Source organism: Thamnophis elegans, chromosome 12 (genome assembly GCF_009769535.1).
Source record: "Thamnophis elegans isolate rThaEle1 chromosome 12, rThaEle1.pri, whole genome shotgun sequence".
NCBI lineage: Eukaryota > Metazoa > Chordata > Lepidosauria > Squamata > Colubridae > Thamnophis > Thamnophis elegans.
The window spans coordinates 60,152,199-60,171,187 of record NC_045552.1 but is presented as its reverse complement, the minus strand read 5'-3'; the positions used below and the strand labels follow the sequence as shown (position 1 = coordinate 60,171,187).

General features: G+C 48.0%; 1 protein-coding gene and 1 non-coding gene across 2 annotated transcripts in view; one reads left to right on the top strand and one right to left on the bottom strand.

Annotated features, from left to right (window-relative positions):
• The first annotated feature begins 648 nt into the window (after positions 1-648).
• NRK (Nik related kinase) overlaps positions 649-18,989 on the top strand; it is a 74,135-nt gene continuing 55,794 nt past the window's right edge. Inside the window, exons 1-2 of the mRNA XM_032228568.1 lie at positions 649-1,035; positions 12,991-13,056. Coding sequence (XP_032084459.1) covers positions 979-1,035; positions 12,991-13,056 — 123 coding nt within the window. The 5' untranslated portion in view covers positions 649-978. The remainder of the gene's footprint in view (positions 1,036-12,990; positions 13,057-18,989) is intronic.
• TRNAC-GCA lies at positions 7,736-7,807 on the bottom strand. The gene has a single exon. It is a non-coding gene; the product is annotated as a tRNA-Cys (tRNA).

The following is an 18,989-nucleotide window of genomic DNA, read 5'->3' as shown; positions in this document are numbered from 1 at the left end:
GCAGAATCCCCAGCTTTTCTTTGGCTGGGGATTAGGGTCCTAGTAGTAGTTCTGCCTTAGGCAGGAAAACCAATTGGGAATCTCTCTGCCTTCCCCCCCCCCCACAGTCCACCTCACAGGGTTGTTGTGGGGAAAGTAGGAGGATGGAAGAGTATTATGGATATTTGCTGGGAGGGAAAGGAAAGGAAGAGAGAGAGAGAGAGAGAGAGAGAGAGAGAGAGAGAAAAAGAAAGAAAGAAAAGAAAAGGAGGATGGGATGGAGGGAGAGAGGGAAGAAAGAAAAAGAAAGAAAGGGAAAAGAAAGGAGGGAGGGGAGTGAGGGAGAGAGGGAGGGAGAGAGAAAAGGAAGGAAGGAAGGAAGAAAGAAAGAAAGAAAGAAAGAAAGAAAGAAGAAAGAAAGAAAGAAAGAAAGAAAGAAAGCTTGGGGCGGGTTAACGGCTTCGGATGGGGCTTTGCCCAGTAACCGGGGAGCGTGCAATGCACGTGGATCCGAGGCAGCCAGCAGGGAGAAGCGGCTGTGTGAAGAAGGCAACTGACGGGGACCCCCCCTCCCTCCCTCCCTCCCTCCCTCCCTCCCTCCTGCAGCTGCCCCCCAGCCGGCCCAGCTGTTGCATCCCCTCCCCCTCCACGTCACTTCCTCGCAAACTTTTCCCGGGGAAGCTCTGGGCGACAGTCGGTGTCCTTGCGAGCATCTGGCCGGGGGAGCCGCTGCCTCCGCCTCGGCCTCTGAGGAAGACGCCAAGTTGCTTCTCCTCCTTCTCCTTCTCCTCCCTTCCTCCCTTTCTGTCTCTTTCGCTCCCCCCGCTCTTCCCCGGCTCTGCATGCCCGGCTCCCTGCGCGGGGTCCCGCCGGCCGTGCCGCGGCCATGGGCGACGGCTGAGCCCGCTAGAACCGCCGGGTAGCCGCGGGCAGCAGAAGCCGCCGAAGAGCCACCTAGCTCGGCCCGCTCCTCTGCACCGGCGCGCCGCCCGGAGAGCCATGGCCAGCGACTGCGCCGCCCGGAGCTTGGATAACACCGACCTCGGGGCGCTCCGGGTAAGCGGCGGCTGCTGCGGGGGCCGAGGAGGGGGCGGAGGGGGGGGAGAAGCCGGCCTCTGCGCTCCCACCAGCCCCGGAGCCCCCCGGCCTCGGGCCGTCTCCGCTGGGCGCCAAGGCGCGTCTGAGGCGAGAGCCCCGGGCCTGCAAGGGCTGCAAGAGGAGCAGCCTTGGCTGCAGGTCGTGGGAACGCCCCGCCACAGGGGCCGGGGAGCCGGTTAACTTTTGAGGAGGTTGGGCAGCCACACACACACACACAGGGAGAGGGAGAAAGTGGAGAGAGAAAGGGAGAGAAAGGGGGCAGGGGAGGAAGAGAGGGAGGGGGAAGCTGAGATGGAGAGAGAGAGAGGAGGGGAAAGAGAAAAGGCTAAAAAAAGGGAGAGAGAGGGAGAAGTCAGTGTCTCTTTGCCTTCTTCAGTGTTCGTTTCCATTCGCTGCTCCTGTTTGCACCTCAAAAAAGGTGAGCCCACCTTCCCCCGCTTGTCCTCCCCACAACCCTGCGAGGTCGGCTGGACAGAAATGGGATTTGAACCTGGGGCTCATTGACAGCGACTGTAACTGGCGACCATGTCCTCTTGCTGCCGGTGAACGAAGTGGGCTCTGAAGCCTCCTCCTTCCTCCTTCCCTGCTCCCGGAGCTTCCTGGTTTTCTTGCAGACCTTTCGTTACCCAACTAGGTAACATCACCCACATCCCCCCCGGGGTCAGCGCAGCTTAAATCCAGCCACAGGACTTTTCTCCTCCGGAGGAAATTGCTGTACAGAGAGTCCTTGATTTACGACTGCTGTCAAGCCCCAGTTTTCCGTTGCTGAATGAGATGGTTCTTAAGTGAGTTGCGGCCCGTTTTATGACCCTTCTTGCCACGGGTGTGAAGCAAATCACGGCGGTCGTTAAGTTAGTAACCCGGTTGTTAAGTGAATCTGGCTCCCAAATTGGCTTGGATTGCAAAAAAGGGATGACCCCGCGGGATACTACAACCGTCATAAATATGAGTCAGTGGCCTAGCCATTATTTATGAATTTGGATCACGTGACTGAGGATGCTGCAAGAGTGAAAAATGGTCATAAGTCACAGTTTTTTCAGTCTTCTTGTATTTGCAACGGTCACTCAATGAATTGTTGTAAGTTGAGGGCAATCGAACAACTTTATTGTCACTTGGATTGCACACTAATTGGCATCCATTAAAAACAAAATCTCACTGCATCCAGCTCTCAAAGGGTCACCACCTCCAATTTTACACGACTGAAACACGACAAGATAAGTAAACAAACGCAAAATTATGTATATATACCCACAAATATTTTATGACACAGAGAAACAACAGTCTAGTTCGGATGTATACATGTTTATGTGGAGAAAGGTGGCTATTTTCCCCCTGCCACCCCCCCCCCCTTCAATTGGAACTGGCTGCATTTGAAAACTGTTGTGTGTTTTTCTGCTTGAGAGTTTACAGCAGGATACGCACAATGAAGCGATATGCTTGTTCCTGATATTGCCCTGTGGGTATTCCTGCTAGAAGCCACCCAGCCTCTCGTGAGAGGGTGGGATATAAATTTTGTCGCCACTAAATAAATCCCTGACGGTCAGGAAGTAAAGAGGACGGTTCACAGCTCCTGGGTTGGGTCACCCTTTCAAGCCCACCAGGATTGGGCTGCCGTTTGTCGGGAATGGTGTAGGGTCTCCCGCTTGGGCTGGGGGGGGGGTTGGACTAGATGACCTACAAGGTCCCTTCCGGCTCTGTTAATCTAAAATACATGTCATCCTCAACTGAATGACCAGAATGGAGCCCGGAATTTCTGTTGTGAAGGGAGATGGTTACTAAGTGAGTTTTGTCCCATTTTATGACCTTTCTTGCCACAGTCATTAAGTGAATCACCATCAAGTTAGTAACCCGGTTGTTAAGTGAATCTAGCTTTTCCCTATTGACTTCGCTGGTCAGAGGGTCGCAAAAGGGGATCCGCGCCCCAGACACTGCAACCGTCATAAATGTGAGTCAGTGGCCAAGCATCTGAATTTTGACCTCATCATCATGAGGGGGGGGCGTGCTGCAAAGGTCGTAACTGTGAAAAACAATCAAAAGTCACATTTTCCAGCGCCGTCGGAACTTTGAACAGCCTCTAAGCAAACAGTTGTAAGTCGAGGAGTACCTGAAATAGAATGAGGTTTTTTTTGTTCTTGGTTTTTGCAAATCTTCCAGCCAGGTTCCTCGATCTCTTTTGGAATCCTTGATAGGATTCTTCCGATCCATCCCAGATCTTTTAAATCTCGGCAAGGGCCATAACCGGAACTGCAGCAGCCTTGAGGTGGAATCAGAGCTAAGGCCGAATAAAGAGGAAATGCTACTTCCCGATGTGTTTTTATTAGTATTATTCAAAGAAACTGAAACGGCCTTTGCCTTTTCTGTAGCCACATCAACGCTGGTGACTCATAAGGAGACCGAGAGTGCGGATGGGCCACGTTCCTCCTCAGATGTGCTGGGTGGGGCAGATTAAACTATCTAAGTGAGGAAAGGGAGGAAGTGAGGCAGAAAGCCTGCGTTTCCTTTGATCGGCCCAATGTTTCATCTGCCCCTCCTGGGAATCTTCAAAATGTGAATCCGTCCAGATCTGGAGGAGGATCTGGGGAAAGAGCGGCCACAATTCGCTCATGAATTGGGCCCATGGAGAACTTCTGTGTTGCATGTTGCAAGACGATAGATTTGAACCCTAAAAATGCCCTTCTTTGCGATGCTGTGGGCCCCACTCTCTGTACTTAGGGGCTAAGCAAAGCTGAATTCTAGAACTGGACAGCACCTGGTCTGCAACGGTGGGTTCGGTGGCGGTGGCGGCACCCTCTCAACGGTGTTTGAATCATGAAGTTCGAATGGGTTACAGTTGCAAACTTGATTATTTGCGTGATGGGCTTCCTGAGTTTCTACAGCAGTTGATATTTTCCTTGTTGATGTTTACAATAAGCTTGTAAGCTCCCTTCATTGTTCAAATGGGGAGAGGAGGAGGAGGAGGAGACGACATTCAACCAGTGGTGGGATTCAGCCAGTTTGCACCACCTTGGGAGAACCGGTGATTAACTTTCTGAGCAGTTTGGTGAACTGGTTGCTGGAAGAAATCTTTAGGGCAGAGAACTGGTTGTTAAATTATTTGAATCCCACCAAAGCATCCAACCACTGCACATCGTGTCCATGCTCTTAAGACCCCATTGTATTCCATTTTGAGGAGCTTGTAAGCTCCTTCATTATTCAAATGGGGAAAGGGGAAGGGGAGGGAGGAGAAGGGGAAGGAGGAGAAGGAGGACCGAAGAAGGAGGAGGGGAAAGGGAAGAGAGGAGGGGAAGCAGGAGAAGGAGGAGGGGAAGGAGGAGGAGGGAAGGAGAAGGAGGAGGGGAAAGAAGAGAGGAAGGAGAAAGAGGAGGGGAAGGAGGAGGGGAAGGAAAAGAAGGAGACATTCAACTACTACACATTGTGTTCATGCTACATTGCATTCAGTTGTGTCCAACTCTTGATGATTCTACGGGCACAGCCGTTGACTTTTTCTATGCTCTGCCCGGTGTTAGCTTGGATGGCGTCCATCCAGCCGCCCCGTTCTTTGACGGGAGCTCCCATCCCAGCTCAAACCAACTGTTGAGATGAGTTGGGTCATCAGGCCAGTCAGGCGGACTTCGGTCCTCCATCCTGATGGATTTGGCCTCCTCTGGGCTGCCGGCCTTTGCAACAGGAAGCCAAAGGTTTTCCTTGGCCCTCGCAGAGAGTAAACTCCCAGAGTGGCCCAGGGGCTGCAGGCGGCCGGGAATTTACCACCCTTCTCCGACGCTTGGAACTCCGAAAAGCTTTAGGGGATGAAGTCTCCCCATCCAGAACTTTTCCATTTGCACGTCTGAACTTCATGTTTTAAAGATGCGTCTTTGGCAGCTTCAGCTTCTTTGAAGATTCAGAATTCTGAATGCCTCCTTGATGTCACTTATGGCATTCCACCCCACTGACCAATGTTTTGGATAGGGGAAGAGTCTGGGTTCATTCTCATTCCCCCTCCCTCCCCCCCCCTCTCTCAGTGCCTTAGGACAGGGACGGTGCCAGTCATATCAATGACTCAACCGATGCGCAGAGGGTGCCTTAACCTCTTTTCAGCGGGTTTTAAAAACTTGGCAGAACTCATATTTGCTGGTGAGACAAAGGCGGCACGAAAGTTCTCTGGCAGACCCAAGGATTTCCTGAGCCCCACCCTTCCCAGCTTGTTTGGGGGCAGGGATCAGCTGACCTCATAAAGGGAAGAGCAAAACTTTGGATGGCCCTCGTCCAGGAATTGCTGGGAAGACATGCAGAAAATAAATCCATTTTTTTAAAGCAAACACGAGATTTAGGGAGGGAGGGAGGGAGGGAGAGAAAGAGAGAGAGAGAAAAGAAAGAGAGGGAGAAAAAGAGAGAGAAAGAAAAGAGAGAGAGAAGAGAGAGAGAAGAGAGAAAGAGAGGCAGCTGGCCCATAACCATAGAGCGTACGCCCAGAGCGGCCACTGCCTGAAGACTCGGTTTGGAAGCCGCGGAAAAAGCCACGCGGTGGCCGCAGCGGTGGTGGCGGAGGTGCCCTGGCTCTGCGGAGAGAGCTGGGCCTGGGCATCGTGAGTCTGGCAGGTGTGTGAGTGAGAGCAGAACAGCCGCTCGTGCAACCCCCCCTCCAGCCGTGCAGAGTGCCATTTACTGCCATTTCGAAGGCGCCAAGCCACAGGCGCTCACGCGGCTTGGCGATACCCCTAGGTCAGTGAATGGCGCCGTGCCCGGCTGGAAAGGGGGTTTGCCGGGTGGCTGCTCATGAGTGTGGTCGCTTCATGGCTGCTGCGCTGCTGTGACAGCGCAACACAGCCATTCACCCATGAGGCTGTGCCCGGCTCTTTGGGGGCCCTCTCGCAAGAGACCAGCCGCCCAGCTACCCCAAAACAATAAACCCTCCCCCCATAATAAGGCCCAAGCCATATTTTGTGTGTAAAAAGAAAATAAGACCCTGTCTTATTTTCGGGGGAACATGGTATATAAAAATGGGTTCAGTTCCAAGTGGGGAAACCTGGAGGCTGCTTGGAAAGATGGTTTAATGGTGGACAGGATCACGTGGTTTGAGCTCCTGGACAGAAAAGGGGGATCATCAGATGCTTCCAGATGTTGGGTGAAGAAGAAAAGAGAGACAGAGATGCTGAAAGTTCCTGGTTTTACGCCCTCTCTGGCCTTTGATCTTGATCTTGTCTTCTGATTGGTTGGCAGACTCCCAGGGGGCCATGCAGGGGCAACTCTCTAGGCCGTGAGACGACGTTTGGCTGAGCATCGCTTCTTCCCAGGTGCCCTGTGATGAGATGGGAAAAGGGCTGATACAATCATGCCTTAATCCCATCATCCTGGAGCTGAAGGGGGAGGTCTTTGTTATGTAGAATAGACTGGCCCAGGCTTTTTAAATGGCCCATTGACAAAGGGGGGGACTATTAAGGGTGAGTCTGTTTCCTGCCTAAAAACACGTTTCTCCATTTCTGATGTAGGGAAATATAATATTCTGCCTTTTCAATATTTCCCAGGATATTTCACTTTTCTAGGAGAGGTTTTTTTTTAACTTCCTACACAACAACAACAAAAAAAACACATTGTGCAAATTCTGCATTTGGAATAAAGAGGAATGGTGCCCAGGGCACACAAAAATTTCTCCCACAATTTTGGTTAAACTTCGGGGGAGTTCTTTCATATATCCGGGGGGTGGGAGGGAAAGATCCCGTCGGGAACCACATCTGACGTCTTTGGCCGGGCAATTTCTATTTTATTTTTTGGTTGTGGGAACAGACAATTGGAAGGGGCTGCAAAGACGGACTCAATTATGGTTTTTTTCTCCTCCTCCTCCTTTCTGTAGGTTCCTTACAATTTGAGGGGAGGAATCTCGCAAGCTTTTTAGGCCGTGGTACAGAAGTCACAGAATGGAAAAAATGGAAAGTCATTTTGGAGGCGGCAGCAAAAGAGGAGAGGGGCAAAACTGCTTATTGGAGTCAGAATAAGAGAATGACAGAATTGGAAGGGGCCTTGGAGGTCTTCTAGTCCAACCCCCCCCCCTTGCCTCAAGCAGGAGATCCTATATGCCCATGATGGCAAACCTATGGCACGCATGTCAGAGGTGGCACGCAGAGCCCTCTCTGTGGGCACGTGCGCCGTTGCCAGCTGCTCTTCTGGATTCCGGCCAGCTGGTCTTTGCAGGCAGCAGAGCACCAGAAAACCGCCTGAAAATGGCCAAAAAAGGCGGCTGTTTCCGGGCGCTTTCAGACCCTTTTCAGGGTGTTTTTCAGGATGGTTTTCAGGGCAGTTTTTGGAGTGCCTGAAAAAGGCCAGAAAACGGGTTGAAAAGCGGCCTGTTTCTCAGCCAGCTGCTCTTCCGGCACACACATGTGCACCAGCCGGTTGGTCTTCATGGGCGCTGGAGCACCAGAAAACGCCCCAAAAACAGGCATGCATTCGCTGGCCAGCCAGTCTTTGGGTTTCCAGTGCACACCTGCACACGCGTGTACACACCTGGTGCCGAAACAGTTCACCATCCCTGCTCTAAGCCAATTCAGGGATGGAGCACCAGAACCTCTGGAGAGAAGCTGTTCTACAGGTTGATTCTTCTTCCCACCGTTGGGAAATTTCTCCTTAGTGTGAGGTTTTTTTTCCTCTCCTTGATTTTTTTTTAAAAAAACTTGAACGCCCAAGGGGGCACCCGGATTTGAACCAGGGACCTCTTGATCTGCAGTCAAATGCTCTACCACTGAGCTATACCCCCTTCTTGTGAGCACTGGGTGCTTCCACTGAGACTCCTGCTGTTGCTCTCTTACTGCCACACTGGTCCTATAATGCAGTTCAGCTCCACCGTGCCCCACCGGCTTCTTCCTCCTTCGGTGGCAGAAAGTAAGTTTCCAAGCGGAGAATCGCTGGCTTTGTTTTCCCTGTGAAGTCAGGAAGACGCCTGGTTGTTACCAACCCGCCTTTGCCTTTGAAGTGTGTTTCACTGCCAGGCAAATGTGCAATCCTGGACTCGGAAGTGCGGGTGGCAAAAGGAGGAAATGACTCTTGCTGTCCTTTCACTGCAATTCAGCTTAACAACAGTGGAGGAACAGGGTGATCCCTGATGATGTTGCCTACTTTGGTAATGAAACGTCTGCAAGAAAACAAGCTCAGAGCGCACCCGGGACCCCTCCTTTCAACCCTGGGCTGCAAATATTCTCCTTTACTGGCGCATTCCAGGAAGTATCTGCTTCCTGGCCAAATGCAGAATGAGTGAAACAGGGTAGGAGCTGCAGGGGGGCAGCCCCCCCCCTCCCCGGTATCAGCAAGAATCTAACAACCCCTTTTCTGGCTGACCAGTTTTATTCAAGAGCATATATTTTGCTTAGCTGCCCCACCAGAGACACCAGAGGCATCGATGACTCTCTAATCCTATTCCTTTCCGTGGAGTTTCACCTTTGCAAAATTGCATTTGGTAGGTGTGGACTTGAGTAGGCTGGAGAAAAGGGCAAATTTCAATATTTTAAAATCAAAATTAGGGTCTCCCAAAGAGGCTTTTTCAGGAGGCAGCTGGACTTTCTTGGTCTTCTTTTTTTCTTTTGAAGGTGTTTCACTTCTCACCCAAGAAGCTTCTTCGGCTGACAGGATAGTTGGGGGGGGGGGGATGGAAGGATTTGTATTCCTTGCAGAATGCATCCTTCCATTCTCCCACTATCCTGTCAGAGCCGAAGAAGCTTCTTGGGTGAGAAGCAAAGGTCTTCAAAGGGGGGAAAGTCCAGCTGCCTCCTGGAAAAGCACCTTTGGGACAACCTGGAAGACGGAGAATCTCTACGGACAAAATTAAGATGTGACCTTCCTATGTTGCTTCTGATCCTTGGGGGTCCCCAGGGGGAAAATCCTCTATATTTCTCTATATGCAGAATGTATCTTGCTTATCTGATTGGCAGTGAGGTGCAAGCATCTCCAGGGAGGGTGTGTGTGTGTGTGTGTGTGTTTTAACTTAACAAGTGAAATTAAACTGGCTGTTGTGTTGAAAATAGCAGCAATCCACCGCCAGGCTCAGATATTCAACTTGGATTGACTCTTGTTCCACTTGGCAAGCCGTCATCTATTACAGTCTTCCAGGCCAGTCAGGTTCTTCATTGTCCCAGAATTAGGACCGTTTCCTTGACCATCAGTTTTTGTGTCCCTGGACCATTTGAGGGGCTGCTTCTGCCAAAATGGCTGCGGTTTCCTTTGACAGGTGCCAACCGTTTGACCCAACCATTTGTCACTCGGATGTTAATGACTCTCATGGATTCCTCCACCATATGGTCTCTCCCCTAGTCTGGTCTTCATCATAGGAGGAGGAGGAGGAGCCCAGTAGGGCGAAAGAAACCCAGGCCGGGAGGGAGGGAGGGAGGGAGGGAGGGAGGGAGGGGGGGGAAAGGGACTTGAAGGCCACCAAGTGTGTCTCCTCCTTGGTAAACGTCTGGGGTTGGCGGCAGAGGAAATAGGAGCGTAAGGGACTTCCTTGATGCTAAAACCAGATGGAGATTTAAGACTTAGCAACGTGGATGTTTATTTGCTGTAGTGGTTCAACCAGTTTGCTATGCAGTTCAGATTGGCTAAGCCAAGCCACTAGATCTCATGGCTGTTGACTATCTATCAATCAGAATAGAACTGGAAGGGACCTTGGAGGTCTTCTAGTCCAGCCCCCTGCTCAAGCAGAAGACCCTGTACCATTTCAGACAGGTGGCTGTCTAGTCTTTTCTCTAAAACCTCCGGAGATGAGGCACCTACAACCTCTGGTGGCAGGCTGTTCCATTGGTTAATTGTCCTCACTGTTGGGAAGTTTCTCCTTAGTTCTAGGTTGCTTCTCTCCTTGATGAGTTTCCATCTGTTGCTCCTTGTCCTGTCTTCAGGTGCTTTGCAGAATAGCTTGACTCCCCCTTCCCTGCGGCAGCCCCTCAGATACCGGAAGACTCCTGTCGTGTCTCCCCCAGTCCTCCCTTTCCCTAGATGACCCATTTCCAATTCCTGCAACCGTTCTTCATATGGTTTTGTCCCCAGGAGTCCAGACCCAGCGTCTTACTTGTTATTCGCTCTTTCCAGAGTTTCAATGTCTTTTTTGTCATGTAGTGACCAAAACAGGATGCCGTATTCCAGGTGTGGCCTTACTAAGGATTTATAAAGCAGTGCTAATACTTCACCTGATTTTGATTCTATGCCTCTGTTTATACAGCCAAGGATTGGATTTGGCTTTTTTTGCCCCACACAACTGGCTCTGTGACTTAAAATAGGCATCCTCAAACTACGCCCCCCCCAATGCAAAGTATCCGACCTGTGGAGTGATGGGATGAAAAGCAGCTGCCAGCTTGTAAAGAAGTGCTTTAAAAGTCTTTAAAAACAGCCTTTCAGATGTCTTCCACTGCCATGTAATCCATTAAAGGTCTTTAAATGTCTGTAAAAGTCTTTAAAAACAGCCTTTCAGATGTCTTCCACCGCCATGTGATCCATTAAAGGTCTTTAAAAGTCTTTAAAAGTCTTTAAAAACAGCCTTTCAGATGTCTTCCACCGCCATGTGATCCATTAAAGGTCTTTAAAAGTCTTTAAATGTCTTTAAAAGTCTTTAAAAACAGCCTTTCAGATGTCTTCCACCGCCATGTGATCCATTAAAGGTCTTTAAAAGTCATTAAAAGTCTTTAAAAACAGCCTTTCAGATGTCTTCCACCGCCATGTGACCCATTAAAGGTCTTTAAAAGTCATTAAAAGTCTTTAAAAACAGCCTTTCAGATGTTTTTCACTGCCATGTGATCCATTAAAGGTCTTTAAAAGTCATTAAAAGTCTTTAAAAACAGCCTTTCAGATGTCTTCCACCGCCATGTGATCCATTAAAGGTCTTTAAAAGTCATTAAAAGTCTTTAAAAACAGCCTTTCAGATGTTTTTCACTGCCATGTGGTCCAGGGCGGGTGGATGGGTGGGTAGGGAGGACGCTGCTTTTAAAGTAGTGCTTTAAAAGTGAGTGGGTGGGTGGGGGACATATCTCCACCTCTCCTGGCTTTTTTCAAAATCAGCTGAAGTTGGCTAACACTAATTCAATTGCAACCGCAGTACAATGTCCGAAGGAGAATTCGCCCACTGCTTTGATTCTTCCCATATATAAAGTACATCCACCAAATTGGTTGCTGGACAATTTTGGTAGATATTCATGTGAGCATATACACATGTGTGGCAAAAAGCAAATCAGTTTGTGAATTTTCCTCCAGGCTCAAAAGACCTTTAGCCCTGAAATCCCAAACAAGCAGGCCCACACTTCCCTTTGAACTAGTAGCGTATGTATGTTGGTTAAAACCGTTCTTCATTTTAGATATTGTATTATATTTCATGTTTCTTTGCACTACAAATGAAGATACGTGCAGTGTTCACAGAAAATTGTTCAGGTTTTTTTCAAACTATAGTCCGTCCCCCAACAGTCTGAGGGACCATTATCCCTCCTTAATTCACCATTGGATTGTGTGTGTGTGTGTGTGTGTGTGTGTGTGTTGATTCTCCACTTCTTCCACCTGCTTCCAGCGTCTCTCAATGCCCATCTTGGGGGTTTCAGTTGCAGTCTTAATTGGAGCAGTTCCAGGGGTGGGTTCTGGCCGCCGTTACTACTCGTTTTGTGGCTGAAAGAATTTGCTCTTACATTTGCAAACCGATAGCGAAGGTAATTTGATTTCACCCCTGATTTACATATTCAAATCATTTTAGGGTTTTTTTCTTTTTAAAAAAGACAGCCTCACATTGCGATGGCTACCGTTGGAAATAAACATATTTTAAACTTCATTTGCATCCTCAGCTGAAGCAGAAGTTAAATGCGTGTGCCCCAGTCTACGGAAGAGGGTTGAATTTTGCTGTGGTGGCCTGACCTTAGCTGCCCTGTGATTTTGGATGTCCGTCCTTCCCCTCTTTTCCAAGCTGTTTTTAGAAAATAGAAATTGCCTGACCCCGGGGAGGTTGATTCTACTTTAATTTTGGGTTCTGTTGCTCTGTTCTCCGAGAATAGATGTGGCGTGATCATTCCAACAATCTTTCAGAAGTTCTTAACCACAAAAAACATGGAAACATATTTTTGTCTCAGTTTGGTCCAGAGAGGAAATATTTGTTAGTTTCTTTATAGCAATCAAACTTAGACCTATATACCACTTCATAGTGCTTTACAGTCTTCTCTAACCAGTTTACAGAGTCAGCCTCTTGCCCCTCCAACAGTCTGGGTCCTTATTTTATCAACCTTGGAAGGATGGAAGGCTGAGTCAACCTTGAACCAGTCACAATCAAACTGCTGGCAGTGGGCAGAGTTATCCTGCAATACTGCCTTCCAACCAGAGCATGACTGAGGCTCTTATTGAATTTATTTGCCACTCATTTTGTAGCGAACGATTCTGGGCAGTTTCCAACATTAAAACATTAAAACCCTGAGTATTCCTTTCCTGCAGATGGATCTGTGTGTGTGTGTGTGTGTGTGTGTGTAAAAAACTATCTACCTATTGCTTTTTAATGGGCCAGGGGGGATTTTACCCTCATCGTTTCACGGAGTGTGTTGAAGAGTTGAAGTATGTTCAGATGGTACAAAGACTGCATTTTACCCATGTTGCCTGTCCTGGAGATGGTTGAAGAGTTTACGTATCAAATTGATACGGCCACCCATTTCACTCTGGGTGATACACCACCATCAAGTAAAACCACAAATCTATCAAACAGTCACTACTAAAGATTGAAATACTTTTTAAAATTAAACTGTGTGGCCCACAAGGCACAGAGAGAGGGAATGGAGTTAGGTGTGTGGAGTGCGCGTAACCATCAACTGTGGTTCCTCTACCCCAAGATGCTGAGCCAAAGAAACCACATAAAGAGTTGGAGGCAGTTTGCAAAACTCAGCCAAGAAGCCGATCTTTCCAAGAAGGAAACTAACTCCCTGTAATTTAATTTTTTTCTAGGACCCAGCTGGAATATTTGAACTAGTGCAAGTCGTTGGGAATGGGACATATGGACAAGTCTATAAGGTACGGGATATTTCTGAAGAATGGATGAATAAAAAAAATTAAAATATTCAATTCTTTTCCACTCCACAGTGAATTAAAGTTAGATAGAATAGGCACCATTAGCCATGAGTTTAATGTCAGTCAGAACAGCAGCGAGGGCCTGGTGGCTGATTTCTCCGCTGGTGGAAAGGGGGAAGGGAGACAGTCGCGATTTGGCCATGTTCCTTATATTAGTTTGTTAAGCCAAACCTCAAGGCATCAAATGTGGCCAGTGATTAATGCAACCGAGCCTTGAGGGGATGTGATGCTGTCATGTAACTAATTCCATCCGATTATAAAGCTCAGAGCCACTTTGATTGATGGTTGAACATCCATTCCAACTGGTGCTTTTTTTTTTTTCTTTTTCTGCTGACGTTCACTTCCTTGCTGACACGTTCTTGTGGTTATTGTGCAACTTTGGGGCTGTTTGGATATGAAATGAGCCGTTGTGCATATCGCAGCAGGGATCGGCTTTTATCCGGGACAGATGTTTGAAAGCTTTTTTTTTTTACAAGAGATACAGCTCGGAGCTTTGATCTGTCACTCATCCATCAGGTGTGAAACCAGTTGGGCCTACCGGTTGTCCCAAAGCCACGTGGTCGGCCTTAATGCAGCAAGAGAAACCCACTTCCTGTTTGTAAACCATAGGGATTGGTTGACACTTTAGGCCAGTGTTGGCAAACCTTTTCAACACTGGGTGCCAAAACGGGAGCGCATGTGCGGGGGTGAGCGCCGGAAACTGGAAGAGCAGTTCCCTGGAACTCATGCGCATGCCAGGAAGTCGAGCTTCCGGCTTCCGGCATGTACATGCGCGCCAGTCACCTGGTCTTCCGGTTTCTGGTGCAGATTCGTGCATGAAGACCAGCTGGCCAGCGCGCATGTGTGTGCCAGAAACCGGAAGCTCAGTTTCCTGGCATGCACATGCCTGCAAGGGAGCTGCTCTTCTGGTTTCCAGCACTTCCACGTGCGCAAAGATCAGCTGGCCGGCACGCATGTGACGCACCGGAACCCGGAAGAGCAACGGGCGATGGCTGATGTGCCCAGAGAGATGGTTCTAGGTGCGACTTCTGGCATAGGTACCACAGATTCGCCCTCACAGCTATATCCCATCTGTAATAGTTTTACAAACAACTCAAGGCTCCAGAGATCTCCAGCGCAACTTCCTCCTCCTGTTTTCTGCCCAACAACCTTGTGAGGTGGGTTGGGCTGAGAGAAAGGGACTGGCCAAAGTCGCCAACCTGGCTTTCATGACTAGGTGGGACTAGAACTCACCGTTGCCTGGTGATTGGCCCAAAATCCACCAGCAAGGCGGACTTGGATTCCCCATCTCCTGCTTTCTAACGTGGCGCCTTAACCGCTGGGCTGAACCGGCTCTCTTACGGCTTCCTGAGATGTGTGGACCTTAAAACCAGCCCAGGGGAACGTTGGTTAGAATAGGGCACAATCTTAAAGCTGGTGAGAGAAGCTGAAGATCTGTTTGGAGGCAGAGAAAATGGATGAATCATGCAAAACCGTTTCCAGAACTTTTTTTCCCATTTAGAAAAAGAAAAGGAAACTGCTGAGCGATGGGGCTTCTTTGTGCCAGACTTTAAGAAGGGTTGCATTGTGCAGGCATGTGGTTTGCACAAGGCCTGCTGGAGTCCCCTGCAACCATTTCATGCTCTGCCCCATTTTTGGGGGAACAGAAGGCTCCAGAGCAGGCCAACGATCTGGCACGGTGGGACTCCTTTGAGCCTGGGAGCAATTTCGTGGTTTGGGTTGAAAGTAACACCTTCCTGTTTCTGGGTTTTGCCTCAAAGCATCCAACTCAACCGCCAGGAGGCAGCCAGCAGAGGAACCAGCAACGTACAAGAGAAGTCATCTTTGAGAAGTTAGAAGCCAGAGCAGAGGGCTTAGAATTGAATCCCAAAGGGGCTTTTCCAAGAGGCAACTGGACTTTCTGGTTTTTCTTGGAAGACGTTTCGCTTCTCATCCAAGAAGCTTCTTCAGAGAAGAAGAGGAAAAAGAGGAGGAGGAGGAGGAGGAGAAGAAGAAGAAGAAGAACAACTACTGCTATTACTGCTACTACTACTACTACTACTACTACTATTACTACTGAAGAAGCTCCTTGGATGAGAAGTGAAATGTCTTCAGAGAAAAACCAGGAAGTCCAGTTGCCTCTTGGAAAAAGCCCCTTTGGGACAACCAGGACTTGGATGACGGAAGATCTCCACAGACACGTAGAATAGAATAATAATAATAGAGTTGGAAGGGACCTGGGAGGTCTTCTAGTCCAACCCCCTGCTCAAGCCGGAGACCCTACACCATTTCAGACAAATCCAGTCTCTTTTTGAAAGCCTCCAGTGACGGAGCATCCACAACTTTTAAAGTCAAGTTGCCCCATGGGTTGATTGCTCTCACCGCCCGGACGTTTCTCCTGAGTCCCAGGCTGCTTCTCCCCTTGGAGAGTTTCCGTCCATTGTTTCTTGTCTCGACATTTGGTGCTTTGGAAAACAGTCTGACTATTGTCTGTCTTTTGTATGAGCCCTTCAAATATTAGACGAGGGCTATCGCATCTCCCCTAGTCCTCCTTCTCATTGGACTAGACACGCCCAATGCCTGTAACCAGGCTTCGTATGTTTTAGCCTCCAGCCCCCTAATCATTTCTGGCTTTGTTAAATTAGGACTGGTGGAAACAGTCTACCCAAAACCTCAAAGCTTGAAATGGAGAAGTAGCAGTGTGCTAAATTAAAGAACCGCTTATCAGGAAGTGCTGAAAGAGAAAAAGGCGGTTAACCAACACAGGCTGGAATAATAATAATAGCAATTATTATTATTATTATACAATTGTATCACAGCGGCCAGTTGTTTCGCCGGATTTGGCATTGGTTACTAGTCGGGCCCCACCCAGGGGCCTAGGACGTCGTAACGTATTTTCGTAATATGCGTGCAGATCCAAGCAGTGCGGCTTTTTGCATTTGACTGATGGTGATTTTGTCAATTTTTAACTGTTTCAAATTATTATTATTGTTATTATTATTATTATTATTATTCAAACAGATTAATAGTTAATAACACAAAAAGATTAATAATTAATAATTCAAACAGATTGATGATTCTATTAAAATACAGAGAAAGTCAAGCTCTTGTGGGACTTCAGAATCCAGACTGACAGGCACTTGGCCCACAACACACCTGACATAACAATAGTTGAAAAGAAAAAAGTTTGGTTCATTGACATTGCAATACCTGGAGATGCACGAATTGAAGATAAACAGCAAGAAAAAATCACAAAATACCGGGACTTGCACATTGAGGTTGAGCGACTATGGAAAAAGAAATCGTGTGTTGTAATTGGAGCCCTTGGAGCAATTCCTAAAGGGCTACCTCGCTATTTGGAAATTTATCAGACTTGAACATTCTGATTCTACAAAAAACCACCTTACTTGGAACAGCTGATATCCTCCGACGTTACCTTAACAGCTCCTAGGTCCTTGGTTAGGACTCGAGCTGCTGAGCTACCAACCAGCCCCAAAGGCTGTGAATCTCACCACAGATTAACCATGTAGTAATAATAATAATTCTACTATGGTGTTGAGCTTCCAATCTGTTGAGTGTTTCCTCTAGATAAGCCTTGCCAACTGCTTAGAGATTCTTTGATTTGTGTGTGTGTGTGTGTGTGTGTTTTAAAAAAGGAGACTTCCTTTACTGACTGAGCTTCAGATGCAGAGCTGCAGGGAAGGCAGAGGGGAAATCACTCCTTCCTGTATTCTCCTACAACAAATGTGGCATCCTTAAAAGTTAGACTCTTCCTCTGCTTTGATTTATTTGCAGCGTTACTCACTTCTCCCGTGTCTGTCTGAGCTTCATCAGATCTTCCGTGTCGGTGCTAATGCCTCTCTCACCTAAGTGGATTTGAACAGACCTATAAAATGACAAATTGTTGCAGGCTCTTGACACCGAAGCGTTTGGGAGATTTACATCCCGGCTGCATATATGTGGGAAAGGGCTGACCCATTTCTGCTGTCGAGAAGTAGGCCAGTTGTGGCTTGAAGACAGTCTTTAGCAACTTCCGTGTGGCCCTGCAGGCACTTGCTAAATTTAAGCTTGGGGATTAAGTGAAGAAATTGTGTCGAACTTTAGCTGCTGAATTATTTTGATCCCGATCTTTTCAGCTTCTTTTAGCAAGAGCACTTAGAGTTATATACCGCTTCACAGCGCTTTCCAGTCCTCTCTAAGCGGTTTACAGAGTCAGCCTCCTGCTCCCAACAATCTGCGTCCTCATTTGACCCACCTCGGAAGGATGAGTTAATCTTGAGCCTGCTGTGATCCGATCTGCCAAATAGCAGGCAGCCGGCAGGCAGCAGAAGTAGCCTGCAGTACTGCACTCCAACCACTGCGCCACCATGGCTTTTGATCTGTTCCTCTCCCTCTTTAGGAATTTCAGATCTGTAACTCAGCGCTAAGAGTTCCGTGGCAGCGGCTGGATGGTGTCCAGGGAGCCTGCAAAATAAACCCGTAGCAATAGCGCTTGGACTTATGTACCGCTTCACAGAGCTTCCCAGCCCTCTCTAAGGGTTCACGGAGTCAGCCTCCTGCCCCCAACAATCTGGCTCCTCATTTGACCCACCTCTGAGTCAACCTTCAGTTGGTGAGGATTGAACTCTTGGCAGTGAGCAGAGTCAGCCTGCAATGCTGCATTCTAACCACTGGGCCACCACAGCTGACTAAATCTCTGAATATCTGTAAGAGGTTATATTTGGTGTGAAAGAATTCAGGTAGTCCAAACCCTGGCGGATTAGAGCAAAGGATTCAACTCCTCACTCAAGCAGGGGACCCTATGCCACGTCCTGCTAGCACTGATGATGTTACCCATTTGGGTCATGAAACGTCTACAAGAAAACCACCAAGCTCAGAGAGCACAAAGGACCCACACACACACACACAATTCAACCCTCAGTTCAACTTTCTTCTATTGATATGCAGGACATTTCCAGCTTCTAAATGTGGCTCCAGGGAAGAAAGGCCAGCTCTGAACCTTCCTCTAAAAAGCCCTTGTTTAATATCTTGCTTCTAGGTGACTTCAACCAGAGGTTCCTCAGAGGCCCTTCAGGTGTTATGTCCCTTTCTCTCCAGCTGCTAGTATATCAGTCATTTAGCTATTGGTGGGCGCTTATGGGAATAAGAGGCTTAAAGTCTCCCCTGGGTTGATTTCTCTCTATAAATTTACCTTAGAAGACAAAGTAGAAGCAGGACAGTGCAGGGGACTTAATGCACCTTTGATGTAATGGCTGACATTGGGGGCACACGTAGAAAATCCAGTTGGGATCTCTGCCGTAGGAGACAAAACCTCTCCCCCTTTCTCAGCAGAAAGCTCATTTTTGAAGTTTTATTCCTGGAAAAGTTTTCTCCAGAATGATGAAACCCAAAAGGACAAGTCTTTGTTAGAAATTAAGCCCCCTCGGGCCCATTTTTCCATTCCTTATGGCAGAAAAACTCATTAAAATTGAGAAAACGATTAATCTTCCTTGATTAGCTGTTGGCAACCAGCGATGTAAAATTTTGTAAACCTTACAAACTTCAACCACTTATTGAAATGTAATCTGCTTTTTTTTAAACGTCTGTCTGTATATTAAACTATTGCATTTCCCTCCCACCCTCCTCTGGGTATTATTAATTAACCAGAATTAGCCATAGACCTCTGCACTGCATTAAAGTAATTTCCCAAGAATTATTCCTATCAGTGTTAATGTAACTTCATTAGTAGCCAATGAATAAAGCTTAATTCCCATGCTTTTTCATTCTAGTTTTATGGCGACTAGCAGCTGACCAGGACTTTCAATAAATTAACTTGGGCAAAGATTTCCCAGCGATCTAAACATTCTTGATTTAATCGACCAGGGAAGTTAGAAGAATATTTCCTTGCTGGCAATGTT